The sequence below is a fragment of the Coenobita brevimanus genome, chromosome 8 (assembly GCF_032717465.1).
Source record: "Coenobita brevimanus isolate Jiangsu-jjx chromosome 8, ASM3271746v2, whole genome shotgun sequence".
NCBI lineage: Eukaryota > Metazoa > Arthropoda > Malacostraca > Decapoda > Coenobitidae > Coenobita > Coenobita brevimanus.
Window position 1 is genome coordinate 26989111 of NC_136961.1, and position 16475 is coordinate 27005585.

General features: G+C 42.7%; 1 protein-coding gene across 1 annotated transcript in view; it reads left to right on the plus strand.

Moving 5' to 3' along the window:
* LOC145407155 (ionotropic receptor 93a-like) overlaps positions 1-13750 on the plus strand; it is an 89336-nt gene extending 75586 nt beyond the window's left edge. The window contains exon 5 of the mRNA XM_080278180.1: positions 13661-13750. Coding sequence (XP_080134306.1) covers positions 13661-13750 — 90 coding nt within the window. The remainder of the gene's footprint in view (positions 1-13660) is intronic.
* Positions 13751-16475: the final 2725 nt, after the last annotated feature.

Sequence of the window (16475 nt, forward strand, 5' to 3'; positions counted from 1 at the left end):
TGGTCGGGGAGAGGTCGGTAAGTTACGTTTGGATAAGATGAATTTGATGGATAAGTCGGGTCCAAATGGGTGAATGGGGTGGCAGAGTGAGTGGGGTTGGGTAAAAAGGGTGGATGGGCGGGTGGGTCGGTGGGAGGAGTGGGTGGACAGGATGGGTGGATGGGCAGGGTGAGGTGAGCTTGGAGTGTTCAGGGAGAGGTGGGAGGGTTGTGTGGATGGATGAGATGGATGGCATTGTTGGGTGACCAGGGTGGGTGGAATTCGTGAGTGGGAAGGGTAGGTGGAATTTGTGAGTGGTGAGGGTAGGTGGTAGAGGTCGGTGGCCAAGATAGGTTGTCGGGATGTGTGGGCAAAGTGAGTCGCCAGGGTGAGTGGGCACCGTTGGTCGCCAGGGTGGCTGAGAAGATTACGTGGTCAGGATGATCTAAGTGGGTGGTTGGGTTGGGTGGCTGGATGGGTTCAGGGTGGAGAAGTGAATGAGTAAATGAGTTGAGTGGCTTTGTTGGATGAACTTCGTGTGTGGCATTCGTGGGTTAGCAGGGTGGATAGCAGGGTTCGATGGGCTGGGTGGGTGGCAGGGGTGAGGTCGATGGGTTGTGTTGGATGGGTTGAGTGGGTAGGTGGATAAGTAGGTGAGTGTATATGTGGCTGTCCACATGACAAGGCAGGAGAGGGACTTATCTGGCCATATAACTTTTAACTGTTACTTGGATTTTAGTCTATCGCTTAGAACACGTTAGATAACTATCTGGAAACCAGACTCAATACATTAGGGTCATTGGATTGAAATCTGCTAAAACTTCAATATAATCACTTCTCATGGACCTGAAGACGGATCTATGCACTTGATAATACACCTAATAGTAAGATAAATGAAAGTAACATTACATGCGGCAAGACGTGAGAGTGAGCGAAGCTTCATATCTCCGATCCATCCGCCTAACAGATCAGTGTTTTGGTGGGGGAAGGAGGGGGAGTTGGGGGGGGGCAGACGTGTGTGATTAACCTGACCTCTGGTGGCAGATTATGGAGTATCACGAATTTCTGTCCGGAGGTGTACCTCCGCCAATGACATTGCCATTAAAAAGGTTCTGGATCCGGATCCGTGGATATAGGATCCGGATCCGGATCCGCTAGAGATTTAATCAATTTTCTCTTGGTACATGGCCCACCATTTCACAAAATTTTATTGAAATTCATTGGCTTTTGAAGATATTGTGCATGATGCTCCGAATCAGGATCCGGATCCGGCCCAAATTTAATTGTTTATTCCCTGGGCCATGGCTCACTGTTCCACAAAATTTCATCAAATATCCATTCACCACTTTTTGAGTAATCTCAGATCCAGATCCATGGATTTAGGATCCGGATCCGGATCTACCTCAAAATTTCTTCAATTCTTTCTTTGTCCATGGTGTACCTTTTCACTGAATTTCATTGCTAACTTTCTGAGGTATTGTGCAGAACACTCCTGATGTTGCCCAAAATTTAATAATTTCTTCATTGGGCCATGGCCCACCCATCCACAAAACTTCATCAAAATCTTTTGAGTAATCCGGCTAACGGACAACCAGGCAGACACACAAATCAATGTGGGGTGAAACATAACCTTCTTGGAGAAGGTAATAACACTAGCCTACAGGAAGTTTCCTAATGCTGACCTCTCTCATTAGCACAGCTCCAACATCCACTGCCCCAACTGGTAACTCATTTATAACCCCATCCATATACAGATTGAACAAGTATGAGGATATGACATCCCTGTCTCAATACACAATTCAGATAGAAAAATTCAAGCAGTTCACTATCCATTCGCATTGCAGCCTCAGCACTCTTCACAGCATTCAACAGCTTTCCATTTACTCCATATATACTTAATATTTTCCACATTCCTTGCCTATGCATTCTGTCATATGCTTTCTCCAGATCCATGAAGGCTGCATACAGCTTCTATCCCTTCTCTACAAACTTTCCCCCTTAAGAGTAACGATGACCATCAGATCTACACAACCTCTTCCCTTCCTAAAACCTCCCAGTTCTTCGCCAACTAATTCTTCAGTTATTCCCCTAACTCTGTCAATAAGTATCCTACCATTTACTTTTCCTATTGCATTAACTCGTCACGTCCCGAGGTTTTCCACCCCTCCGACATCACCCAGTCCCGAGCCTTTTTGGAAAAATTTTTTTTTTGGCTTAAACTTCCGCTTAGGTTGAGAAACGAAGGAAGATCACGAAGAAAGGGCTTACCGCGGTCTATAAGTGGTCCATACAGGTGAGGTCCCCCGAGCCAGGTAGCGTATTCTGTAATGGACGTGCCAGGTGCTTCCGTTTTCTATGGTGAGGAATACTGGGAGAAACAACACACAACACCTCTATATTTATTGAATTTGAACTAATAAACAATAACAGTAACAATATAATGGATTTCAGACACATATATGTGGAAAAATAAGCATTGTACCATTGCGCGAGCATAGCGAGTTTGGTCCGAGTCGTCACATGCTATATGCTAAGTTTCTTGTATCAGTCAACATATCATTTTTTCTACTTGTATACTTCTGTTTCAATGACATTTTACCAATTACAATTGTTTGTAAGTGTTTTCAGATGTTTTTCATTCATTATGATGACATGCAGCATAAGTCTAGCGCACATCAGCTTATTAAGCGCACTCGCTATGACTCGTATTTCAACATACCCAATTGTTTTATCACTTTCCTATTATTTTTCCCTTTACATAGAACCTTTCCTCCACCACTGTAAATGTTTTCAATTATTTTCATTCATTACGAGGGCATTTAGCGATATGCTAGCGCATATTCACGTAGCAACCACAATCTCAAACACTCGTGTTTCATCACCTACTTTATTTATTCACTCCAATTATAATTTCCCACTTACATTACAGTACACACGTTTACACCCCTATACTGCACTGTACATACTTACTGGCATTATTTATTCAAGTGAGCGTGAGAATATGGCATGAAAATACCCTCGCAATGAATGTTTCGACCAACATAATACTCACACACTTATATACTAATTCTTCACATATATTACACACTTTACCACTTGTTGACTTCTATTTTCACTATTACGTGCCTTATTCATTCAACTGAGAGTCAGGATATCGCATCTCTATACACACGCTATGAATATTTAACTTAGAATATATTTCAGCACTTACAATAATTTGAACTTATATTATACCTGTAAGCATTTCCAATAATAATAATTATATAATTACGGGCCGTATTTATTGCACTGAGCGACAGAATATCGCATCATAAAACCCTCGCTATGTATGTTTCCGCTTACAGCATATTTTTACACTTACATACAATTTTTACACTTATGTTATACCCGTATGCAATTTATACTAATATTTGGAGATCAACATGACTGATAATTTCACTGAGCGTCTGTCTGTCGCATTTACCTCATAGTTTCAGCGTCCTGTCGCATTCACACCATATCAGAATTGCATCAACGTGTGAAATTCGCTGAAACATGGGTGAATACAGAGACCCACGTCACACTGCACGCACTCATAGCGGGTGTCCTTCCTCTGTGTCGTGAGTCTCACCCGGGAATTGCTGCACACGTGACACCTGCGTTGGGGCCTTGGTCTGCTTGGCTGGGGAGGGATAGGAGTGGGGAAAGGGCGGCCGGATATTCTCAGGAGAGTTTGTGCAATAGGGGCAGTGCGGGTGCGATGTTGGGGCCTTTCTACAGCATATCGTGCAAACATTTCTCTTGTGAGCTCCCTCACAAACCCTTCAAAGGTTTCCTGAACTCCTGTTGTCGTGGCGTGAAGGTGGTGGCAATTCAGAGCAGTGATATCTAGCAAGTGAAGAACAGTTTCTTATACCACTTCATCGTGGTCCTGGCACACTCTACCGTCGATATCATGGAGTCTGACTGGTCCACGAGGCACATGTTTATATTATAGTCCATGACACACTCAGGTTTCCAAATACGATGCCTGTTCTTGCTACGGTAATCAACTGAATCAGTATGGTGCATCAAGGGGCGGTGAACCGTTGACAATAGGCTTACCTCTCTATTGTGATTCCACACAGCTGCAAGGATGTTGTTGGCTTTGAAGAAGACAACCTCATTCCTTGCAAGTTTCTGCCCTACCTTGGCGATGTGACGCCGGTTCACCTTCACGGTTCCACAGACTCCAGTTTCATGTGTGTGAAGATAACGAGCGAGAAGAGGGTTAGTGTACCAATTGTCCAGGTAGAGGATGTGACCACGATGAAGGTAGTCTTCTATCATCGTCTTTACCACTGCTCCCGACAGTCCAATACTTCGATCTTCTATTATGTCTGTCTGTGCACCGGTGTACAAGACTATGTCTTGCACGTATCCAGTCCTACAGTCGCACATAACAAAGATCTTGAACTTTAAACGGTGCCTTTTGCTGGGTATATACTGCCTAAATGAAATATTGCCTCTCCACAACACGAGACTCGTCTATGACGAGGTCTTTATAGGGATAGAATGAGGAACGAAAGGTTTACCTCAGGTGATCAAAGATCAACCTAATTCGCTTCATTTTATCAGTGTTGTTCGAATTTGCAGGATCATGAGCATCATAGAAATGGAGGCGACTTAGAATTTGTTGAAACCGATTACGGCTCATCACTTGACCAAATATTGGGGTAAACATAACAGGGTCCCTAGTCCAGTAAGCAGGAATTCTGTTCTTTCGTATAATACCCATCAAAAGGACCAGGGCAAAAAATAAGAACATTTCTGGAAGAGGGACAGGGTAATCATAGATGATAGAATGCCTACTCCTTGTTTCCAATCTTTCACTCTCTAGGCGCTGGGTGCTTGCAAACAGGTTGGTATGGTATACAATCTGCTCCACAAATGCCTCACTAAAAAACAGGTGGAAAAAATCCAACCTGGTGGAATTACGGCGAATTCCTGGAGCAATGCAGACAGAGTGCCCCTGCTCAGTGAAGGGGTGAATGAGGGGAGAAAAATCACTCCCATCCTCCCAATTCCACGCCACAAATCCCTCGTCCCCATCATCCCCATCACCGCCTTCGTCTAGGTGGGGAGGAGATCCTGGTTGGGGAGGTGGGGGAGAAGGAGTGTGGAGGGCTTCCCCACTGTCACTCCTCTTCCCTCTCCCTTTACCCTTTCCCTTTCCCTTACGGCCTTGAGGAACATTAGGGGGCTGTGGGGATGAAGTAGGGGAATATTGGGGAGCAGAAGACTTGCTGGGGAGTGGTTCCTCCCCACCTTCCTCCTCCATGACAACACCACGTGCTTTCTCACGCACCCTAGCTCGACCACGTGTTAGGGGATACTGGGGACCATAAGACGTGCTTGGGAGTGGTTCCTCCCCACCTTCCCCCTCCCTCACAACCCCACGTGATAATGAACACACCCGCACTCGCCCACGTGATACACTATGCCGCCTCACACTACGTAGGGAGAGCAATGACTCACTCACGTCACTCCCACTTTCCCTAATCCTCCCTGTACTTTCCCTTTCACTCCTCACTCCCTCCACGGCACTTCCTAACTCCCCAAACAAAATGCTAGGCCCATACCTGCTCATCAGACACGGTGTGCGCTCTGGGCCACGATGAGTGATGACTTCACGTCCATACCACGTGGCAGCACGTCCCACGGCTCCGTCATCGTCATCATCCTCATCCTCGTCCTCGAATTCTGGTTCCAAATCACGTTGGGGATAGGGATAGGATGTTGCACGTGCCTTCTTTGCCTGCTGCCCCTCTCTAGCAGCACGGTAAGTCACATACTGCCGCTTCCTGGGAGTCGGAACTTCCTCATCACTGCTGGTGGTTTCTTCCTCCTCTGGCTGCACATAATCTTTATTAACAACCTCGTCGTCCAGTGGGGAATCACTGTCGCCTGTAAAGGCGTCCAGGGCGGCTTGAATTTCGCCGTCTGAGAGACCTCTCTTAGCCATGTCTGAGCAAGACCGTTGCTACCAGGTGAGTGGACGAGTGGCGGGTTAGTGCGGATCGCGTGGGGTTGCCGAGTGTCCCCGCCTGGTGGCAGGTAGGGGAAGGTCATGCGAGGATACATACCGCAAATCAAGCGCGAAATTTGAAAATTGTCGAAATTATGCACATTGCAATTGCACGACGTACCGGTACGTCGCCGGGACTGGCAAATGCAAATCGTTGCAACGTACCCATACGTTGACAGGACGGGGCGGTTTAAGAAGACAAGTGACCCTATGATTACCGCACACTTCATTTTCCCCTTTCCCTTTGTACATGGGAATAATTATACCTGACTTCCAATCCTCCAGGACTCTACCTACCTCCCAGGCCAATCTTCACATTCTATATCCATTCTACTACTACCTCTCCCCCAGGCTTCACATTTCACCACACACTCCATCAATTCCTGGGACTTTGTGCATTTTGACTTCTCTCACTGCATCCACTCCTTCATTCATACTGATCTCTTCCTCCCTTTTCACTTCTCTCCTTCTCCCAGTCATTTCTCACCCACTAATACTCACATTACGTTCATTCTTTATGTTTAACAGTTCCTTAAAGTGTTTTCACAACCACCTCACTTATTCGCCATTGTCCACTATCAGTCTTCCATTTTTATCTTTCACTCCCCTACTAACTTCTTTATCACCCTATCTAACTCTCTTTAACTCCTCCCAGATCATTTTCTCACATTCACACCTTTCAAATTCCATATCCGTTCTCTTTTTACTCTATCTTACTAATCTTTTCACTTTCTCTTCCTCTCTACTTATAACTGTCTCTTCCGTCTCTCAACTTCCTCCATGCCTCTGCTTCCCAACCTCTCATTATATGCTTTCTTCTTTTTTGCCACAGCTTGTCTCACTCTTCATTTCATCATGCTGTTCCTTACACCCCCTTTCGTGTTCCCTTCTCCCCACACATCACCTCACATGCTGCACAAATTTCTTCTGTGAATATCTTGCATTCACCTTCCACATCCTCCATCTGCACCAAATCATATTTACCCAATCGCTCTCTACTTCCCTCTTATACTCTGCTTTTTTTCCCATCCCCTTGTAATCTTTCTATCCTCATTGCATGGTGTACTTCCTGCTGTCCTTCCCTCTTTCTGTTCATCCTTTGCATTTGTACCTTGACTTTCACCACCACCAAGTGGTGATCAGGAAGTCCACTCCCCCAACCTCTGTATGCTCTTCCATCCATTATATACATTTTCATTCTCTCATCCACACACACACACACACACACACACACACACACACACACACACATGTCTATACTCCTACTTTCAACCCAACCTTCACAATCTTTGAACAAATTGAACCATATTCTCTTTTATTCATCTTCCATCTCTTGCACACAGCAATAAATACACAATATTTTGCCCTCCCATTATCATCAACTCATGCGCATATACCCCATCCATAATCTCTCTCTCTCTCACACTCTTACCTCCCCATTTAGCCTGAGTCAATCTGCATATGTCCACTTTTCGACCCTCAAGCACCTGGACAATCTCTCTTTCCCCTCATCATTCACACCCCTTACATTCCATGTTGTAATCTGTACCATGTCCTTTGTCCGGTCCTTGGTCATAACCTGTTGGTCTGTCCTGGTCTAAGGTATTTTGTTTGAAATTTTAATTAGTTGTTTTCCGGGGAGGGGCACTAACCCTCCACCAACCCACCTGTTGGCATGTAGGGAACACATGTTGGCTGTTTATTAGGTTACGACTGAACGTTTTAAATTATTTCCTGGTTTACAGGAAATCTTTTGGTTTTCAGTGTAAAGTTACCCTGAAATAGAATATCACTGCACTGAGTGATTGGTGATGGGTGCCCCCACTGATCACGTACTCTTAAAATGAAATATAACATGAAACTATATTCAGGTACTATGCATGGCTTCTTTTTGTATACACATGCATTGTGCCTTCATACGTCAGAATTTTTTTTCACACTGACACCCATCGACATACCAGTATGTTCCGCAATTGCAAGGTCCGTCATTGCACATTTTTCATGTTTTGTGTGTAATTTTTGGTAGGCATATGTGTGAGACCTTCCTCTTCCCACTGCCCGGAGGCGACACTGCCTGACCCTCCGTGACACCCCCTCCCCTGCACACAATTGTCTCGGCAACTCACCTGTTAGCAATGATCTGGCCAGTAAAGACATGTGCCACAGTCTCTCTGATGACGAAATGCAAGGCAAGAATGATTCCCCAATCGATGATGATGTGGAAGACAATGATAACGTGGCGCCAGAGGAGGAAATGAGCAGAAGTGATGAGGAGGTAACATCACCAAGGAAGGTGCAGTATGTTGATATGTTCAGTGTGTGAAACAACACTTATATCCCCTATATTATTGTGTGAAAATCAGTATATTCTTGTACTACATATATATTCGTACCAAATGAACAAATGTGTACCTATTCTGAGTGGTTTGCAATAGTTACCATTACCTTGAAAAACGTGACAGCAGTAGCACGTCTCCAGAGAAGACGGTACCAGGTGTTCAAAGGGACACCTGTATAACTCACCTGTAAGCTCAGGTGAGCACTTTTTTGGTATTTTCCAATGTTTCTCATAAAAAGCGGAGATTTGAGCAAAAAAAAAATTTAAAAATACTTCGAAAATCTGCCAGGATTGGTGGGGGTCATTAGTGAAAAATAGGCTGGGAGGCGGCAGGATAAGGACGGCCTATATATATTGTTTCCTCAACATTTCCTAGTCAGTACCATTATTTTCAGTTCATATATTCTGATGATTTCAGATATTTAAACTCGGAACATCAAAAGGTATACTGTTGAAAGTAGGATGTCATCAGACCCCATTACCGTCTGACTTTTTTTTTTTTTTTAAGCCATTGCACAATCTCCCAGAAAACGTACCGGCCCCCTGGAGCCAAAGTTTCTGAAATGCACACAGTGCAACACACATGGCAGGTTTGATAGGGTTGGTATTTTTGACAGTAGTCTAGAACTTTCTGTTTTCGTAGACCTCATAATAACCATTGATGCAGCATACTACTTACCCTCATATCTGATAGCAAAGTAATTTTTTATTCCATATGTAAAGCCACTACCGTTACTTGTAGGCCATGCGATTTAGACACTTTTGATAATCTTCACAGGGATGCCAAATAGCAGTATAACGTCTCCATGGTTCCATGAACCAAGCTAACTGTCGAACTGCTGGGAACACAGATTATAATTAATAATATCTAATGTCACATTCATTTGCAAGTGCTCAAGGGTGAATTAAAACGCCGTGACACACAACAGTGCTCCACAGATGTTAAAAAATTGTCTTCATCGGAGGTAATATCTGCTGTTTCTTGTGGATTTTAATGAGCTGAATTCAAGCATGACAGTGACAACAGCTGATTGGCTACTGTATCTAAGATATTCAGTCTTTTATATTTCACATTTATGTCCATAATGCCGACATTACAGTGTTAAACATAAATTTCAAACCAGTGTATTTCCAACTGTTAGTGATATGTTTACATGAATATATTTGATGTGCCATTTATATAAAAGTTATTATGTATCAGTAAACAGTTCAGTAACTACTCAGCTTCTGCAATGCACCTATGGGTTCGTCTCTTGTATTCATGAAAATGGAGTATCCCTGATTACTAGTCATTGCCCAACAATAGTCCACAACAATTGGTGGCCTCCATTTGCCTTGATGAATATCTCCATTGCAACAATGTCCCAGCGAAATCGCTCGCCATGCTTGTTACTCAGTGCTCCACAGTTTTACGAAAAGAAATCAAGATGAGAGTGCAAAAAATGTATATTCACTGACAAGTTGGAGACAAGCTTACTGTACTGTATATCATAAGGAGGTTTTGCAACAACTCCCTGTAGTTGTCTTCCTTATTGTTTTGCAAGGCATTTTGTTATTAGCATGAAGGATTGTCAAATATTCTTTTCTTTCCCACACAGTGCATTGTCAAATGCATCATCTCGGGGAAGTTCACGGGTCTGAGGACCGTTCACGAGTCTGAGGACCAACAAAAACACGTTCATTTATTTTTGTATGACTTAACCAAGGGAATTTCATACAGAGATACCTGAAGGCCTCTTGGGTTTAGTCCACTGCTTTTTACAAAGTTCTTCATGTGCAATGGTGGTAATAAAATCCTACTTGATTCCACAAGTGGTGAACAGAGAATATTTTTCCTACCTGGCTCCAATGAATGTTGAAGCAGCCAATCTCTCTTGATGTTGCGAGACCCTTTTCTACAACTATCCCATTCACACACACACACACACACACACACACACACACACACAAACTAATGCTCTATATATCCAATCTGCAAATCAGGCAAAAGGACGATAATTTTTAAGTCACTGCAAAGATGCCACTGATGTCGATCGTAGATAATGCACCTCATAAGTTGTTAAATGTTGTCATAAGTTTACAACTGCATGACCTACTGGAATGGATGGCAAAACATTGTCAATGTGTATCAAAATAGCTTTAAGACTCGTAATCGATAAGACAGTAAAAAGCCTCCACTCAGCTGGATAATGAAAGATGCTGAGTGTTGCCATCAGACCATCGATGTTGTTGCAGGCTACAAGATCAACTTCCATGAAGAACTAGACAAAATTCCTTTGGTGGTCACAGGACAAGAAAACCCTAACATCATCTGCCAGGAGATTCCATTGTGTAGTCTCAGGCCCAACAACTCTGCCTTGCTCTTGGACAGTTTTAGATTTCTCACAAGATCATTCAGGTCACCTTATGTTATGAAGTGTGTTCAGTGGAAGAGGATGGGACAATAACTGGGTCAAGTGACCTTGATGGTTCAGAACTAGATGTTTCGTAGTTCCCCTTTTCCTGGTCTGATTCAATTGAGAAGGATTCTGGTGCTTCGGGAACAGGCAAACAATCCTCTTGGGGTACTGGGCGAATAACTAATGAAATGTTTGCAAATTGTACAGTCTGCTTTCTTTTCTTTCACAAAGCTTTCCCGACTGGAGCACCATACAGAAGTATTTTGCTGTAATTATCTGTTGGTATTATCCAAATCACTGGTACAGCAAATGACAAGGATTTCCTTTTCTTAATTCACCGCTGGTGGAGATTTGTTGTACAAATGTTGCAGCATATAATTATATGGTTACGTCCCCACCCCACACTGCCACAGGTTCCAACAGCAGTAGTTCTGTACAGGAAGGACGTTGCCCAGTGAGTTGTTCTTCCTATTTTCAGCCTTTAGGTGTATAGTACACAAGATCAGCTGAGGTGTTGGAAATATACACTGGCTCCTTAAGTTCACTGTCTTTCTTTTCCAGAAAATCACACTTAATGCTTTCCAACTTCACTGTTTCCACAAGCACCGAAGATACACAAACTTTATCATCTGCAGTTACATTTAATGCTTGACAGCAACACTTAACTGTTTTCACAAGTACCGAAAATATACTCAAACTGAACTGAAACCTGACTAAAACTTGTTCTAGTCTCTTATCCATCATTATATACGTTTACATTGTTCGAGAATGATCTACTCCACATTTCAGGTGTATTCTAGAGAGAGAGCACAGTTACCAACTTGGAGACACCATAACATTGCAATAGTTTTCTTACCTTACATTACACTGTAAATTATTTACCATACGAACTTTAATTACGTAATTTAACAAGAAATCATATAAATACATTATAAAGAAAAAGAGCAGAAAAATTTATGCATAATTTACGAAATAACTACGCTCACAAACAGCAGGCAAACTGGCAACTCTGACTCGTACCTGAGCTGGCTACCTTATAATAAACATCGGGAACATCCTGAAACATTTCGGCTACCTAACTGGCAAATCTCGCCTCTTAATAATGTGGAGTCCAGCACTTGCCTGGATCTCCTATTTTGCAGGCAAAATATAGGTGGCAGGCCTCTTTAATCACAGTGGTAATACTGTGCTTTTGTGATGCAAATGTCACTTCATCACAAATATAGCAGAAATTATCTGCTCTGTTCATACAAGGCATGACTGTATGCTTTGGCTAGGAACAAATATGTAAGTCAGCAAAATCAAACAGTACTATACAAATGAGATTGACACCATATGATTTGCAGGGTTTATGCAGTATATGGCTATATGTTCATTTATGTACCCCAACTAATGATTCCATTACCAGTGATGTCTGAGAATGATATAGTGCAGTGCATGACATTCCAACAATTTCAGATTGCATCATGCATTATTTTGGCAAAACAACTAAAACTGTCCAAACTCAGTAAAATATTTATTTATACATTCAGTTAAATATCTGTCCGTGTTTTGATCATTTCTGGTTAGAGAAAAGAATCAAGTTCAGTTAATACTAAATTAACCAATGGCCGTAGATATTGAGCAAACTGAGTAAACTGAACATCTTAAATACGAGCCAATCAGACATTTTAAGTATAATTTAAAGTGAGTAATGACTGACAATTTTTGTCTCGGAAGCATTTTGCCTGTAGACCATACTGACATAACACTGACATACACCGTATTACAGTATTATTTAAATATTAAGTTACATAGTCTACTAAAGGTTTATCTGGGACATGAATCGGAAGTGTAAATATCACCCATGGGTTTTACAGTCCCCATAAAGACATCACAAAAAACATGAGGCATTGTCATAGCCTTTCACGAAATGGACTTACACCTACTGATATGTGTCGCTATCTTACTGTATTACTAAAGATGGACACTATGACCCACAGTAGTTAAAGCATGTATCTGTTTAATAACTGGGACTCTCCCATACTTGGACTGGCAGGCCTACCAACATAATCTTTGGGCATACAATTACTGTTCGGAAGGCTGTATAATTGTGTCACATTGTCTCTATGAGAAAAGTGGCCAATATTATTATGTGAGCTTTTACACCTATCCCATTCTGGTTTACTTTTATTCTTTTTGTTTTCTTCTTTCCTCAGTGACCAACTTTGGATTATGTTAGAATTTTTCAGCTTCAAATACATGGACTGCTATGCATGCATGCGAGCATATTAATGTCCTTTGTCAGAGGAGTCGGCTGGGCATGTAGCATTAGTGTGTATGAAGTGGGAAGAATGGTTGTAGGTAAAACTGGGTTATGTTAGCGTGTGTGCTACCTCCAGGGTTGTTCAGTCTGTTTTTGGGTTTATCCCAAAGACTCAGGAAGGTTTCTCAATGGCGAAAAAGATCCCTTGAAGTTAGCCAGGATAAAAAAAAGAGATAATTTCTTAACCCTGACATCTTGGGTTTTGCATCTGCGAGTAAAATCGTCGGCATCAATCAGAATAAAACACTAGTAATTTCCTGAGGTTTAAGGCTTAAGGCTGAGAAATGTTGACAAATGATAAAGGAGGTAAAAAACTGGAGATGAGCGAGATATGGAAGTAAATTATCCACGATGCCAAGAGAAGGTACTGCAGAGTTCATCCGAAAGATCGTGACTGTAGAGAAGGTTGAGTAAATGTAGCGGAAATGAATAAAATTTACTTGGAAGGCAGAACGGAAGGAAGGCTTCAAAGAAGCCATGAGCTGTGAAAAGGAGATAAATAATGTCGGAAGCAGTGAGAGAGAGAGAGAGAGAGAGAGAGAGAGAGAGAGAGAGATTGCAGAGTATTAATACTTTTTTTTTTTTTTTTTCAGGGAATGTTCGTGGTGTTTGGCTTGGGATGTGTGATTGGCGTCCTCGTATTTGTGATGGAGAACACTGTGATTTACGTTTTTTCCAAATGATATACCGGTAACAATGAATTAATGAATCTGGCACTTGATGGAATGATGCAAACCTATATTTCTCATATCGGTAGCTCTTGTACAGAGTTTGTAATAAAGAAAAAAATAGCTCAAGGTAGTTTCCATATCCTTACCACCTATATTAATGGTTGTGTCACACGGTCACCTGGCATTAGTCTAGGTAAAGTTGCTGAGGGAAACTGCTACTTTTGTGAAAGGAATAACTAATGGGACGAAGTTCATTTTCAATGTGTGGGTGAGCTTTATACACAGGTTTTCTTATCCCTTCAGAACCAAGGCTTGCTGCGTGTGAGACTTAGCAGGGAAGGTATTTTCAGTAAATACCGCCCTTACGTTAACGAATGAAAACTGTGAAGCTGTTCCATCCTTGGTGCACAGTGCCACCACGTACAGGCTTCTCGTCAGCGCCTGGTAATGGCAAATGCAAAATTAATGTTCCACATGACGAGAAATGCTCCTTGCATGGATCGTTTAAATTATGGTTACTGCCCCCCACACCCAGGTACTGCTCACTGCCCCTTGGTTCCCCTTCCACACTTCCCTGTTCCTTGCCTATCTACTTGTTTTAGCTGGTGGATAAGAGACCTATTTCAATATGCCAACAGGAAAATGGATAATATTCAATTCTCTTAACACACAACACTAACAAAAGAACCATATTCAAGATTGGCTCATTTCGAGATAATCTTGACACAGGAGTTTAAAAGACAGGCAGACGAAAATATTCCTCACTAAGGAAGACAGTTCCAGGATTGATTCATATCGTACACATGAATAACTGAGTAACGGTTAACTCTTGCTTTAGAGAACTGGATTAAAAAGGAGTGAGTGTGGGGTTAGATGGGTGCTCCGAACACGCCATAAGGGAGGAGGGATACAAGCAGACAGTTTTAGAAGGGTGATGTACAGGGAACAATCCTCCAGCAGAACCTTATTAGAGCAGCATGCCTGAGGTTCCCTCTAAAACTCAGGAAGATGAGTGACTTTCGAAATGAAGAGAATCGGAAATGGACTAATGTCCTCGTTCTAACTTACTCTACAATCAAGAGTTACCTGAGAGCCATACTTCATAGTCACATCCTACCTCAGAGCACTTATGGCAGTGGCGTAGGCGGGGGGGAGGGGGGCACAACGCCACCCCCCCCTCCCTTTGACTCTGAGGTCGAAATTCCAAAAAACGCCTAGCATCTTGGGCAACCATCACTGTTTCCGCACATTCGTGGAAATAACATGGAAATATCAGTGATATTATTTTATACACTTCCTTGTGTCAACAGTGAATGTTATGCGCATACTAGAACGAAAGACGAATATAGAATAATTTTTAGCATGCGGTGACTAGTGAGATGGGCAGGTTCCCCCCCCCCCTTTGGACAAATCCTGGCTGTGCCCCTGATTATGGATGAATTCACCCTCTTCTTCAGACCTTTAAGCCATGGTTCATACAAAAATCAGGCATTGCCAGGCAAGACTCGTACCCCACTTACACCTGCACACATGTTGAGGCCATCCCAACTCTCCTGTGACCCTTCGTTGCTAGAAGTCAGCACTAGGTGCATCTCACATTCTATGGCACAGCACAGGGATTTTGAGGGTACTGTGAGGGAAGTATTACTTATATGTTTAAATTTAAATGTTGGAGAGAGAGAGAGAGAGGGAGGGAGAGAGAGAGAGACAGAGAGAGAGAGAGAGAGAGATTCATCTTTCCATCCATCATCAAATTGTGGCACCCAATCAGTGTATCCTTTTTAACCCGCGGCGTCCCGTCGACGTGAATTAACGTCCACACGTTTTGTCACTGCCAATCCCGTCGACGTACATAAACACGAATAAATTGCAAGGTCCCTAATTTGCACAATTTTCAATTTTTGCGAGTGATTTTTGGTACGTATACACGGGACACCTTCCTCTACAAGATGCCAGGCAGGGACAATGCCTTACCAAGCATAACCTCCTCCCCCCCCCTGCATGCCACTGTCTCAGCAATTCACCTGTTATCAGTGACCTGGCCAGTAAAGCCATGTCATGCCACGGTACGAAATTCAGGGCCAGAGTGATTCCTCAATCGATGACAATGTGGAGGACAAACTTTGCATAGCATTAGAGGAAGAAACAGTCAGAAATGATGATCAGGTAATGTGGCGAAAAAAGGTCAGGTATGGTGATGAGTTAGGGAGTGAAACAATGCTTATAATGCCTATATTACTGTTTGAAAACCAATATACTCTCATACTAAATATAAATTCGTACCAAGTAAATAAATAAATACCGTTAATGAATGGTGTGAAATAGTTACCCTCCCATAGAACTCGTTTTCTTTGGTGCCAGCCTGTTAGAAAACCCAGTAAGGTAAGGAGGTATTGCTACCTGGATCGAATATTTTAAACCTCAGGTGAGCGATTTCTCTATGAATTTTCGATGTTTCTCACCAAAAGTGGAGGTTTGAGCCCAAAAAAATTTTTTCCAAAAATGGTCGGGATTGGGGGGAGTCAGTGGTGGAAAAGTGGTCGGGATGGGGTGGGTTAACTGTGGTAAAACTAGAATCCTGTGGCCATTGTGGTATGGTAATGAGCGACTAATCAATCCTATTTACTGGCATAATTCAGGATATTCAGGACGGACCCAGAGTCATTCACCCCACACGGTAGTCGGCTCTGATATGTGGTGTTCAGTGTATCGTATATGTTAGTTAGGGTGATTGGGT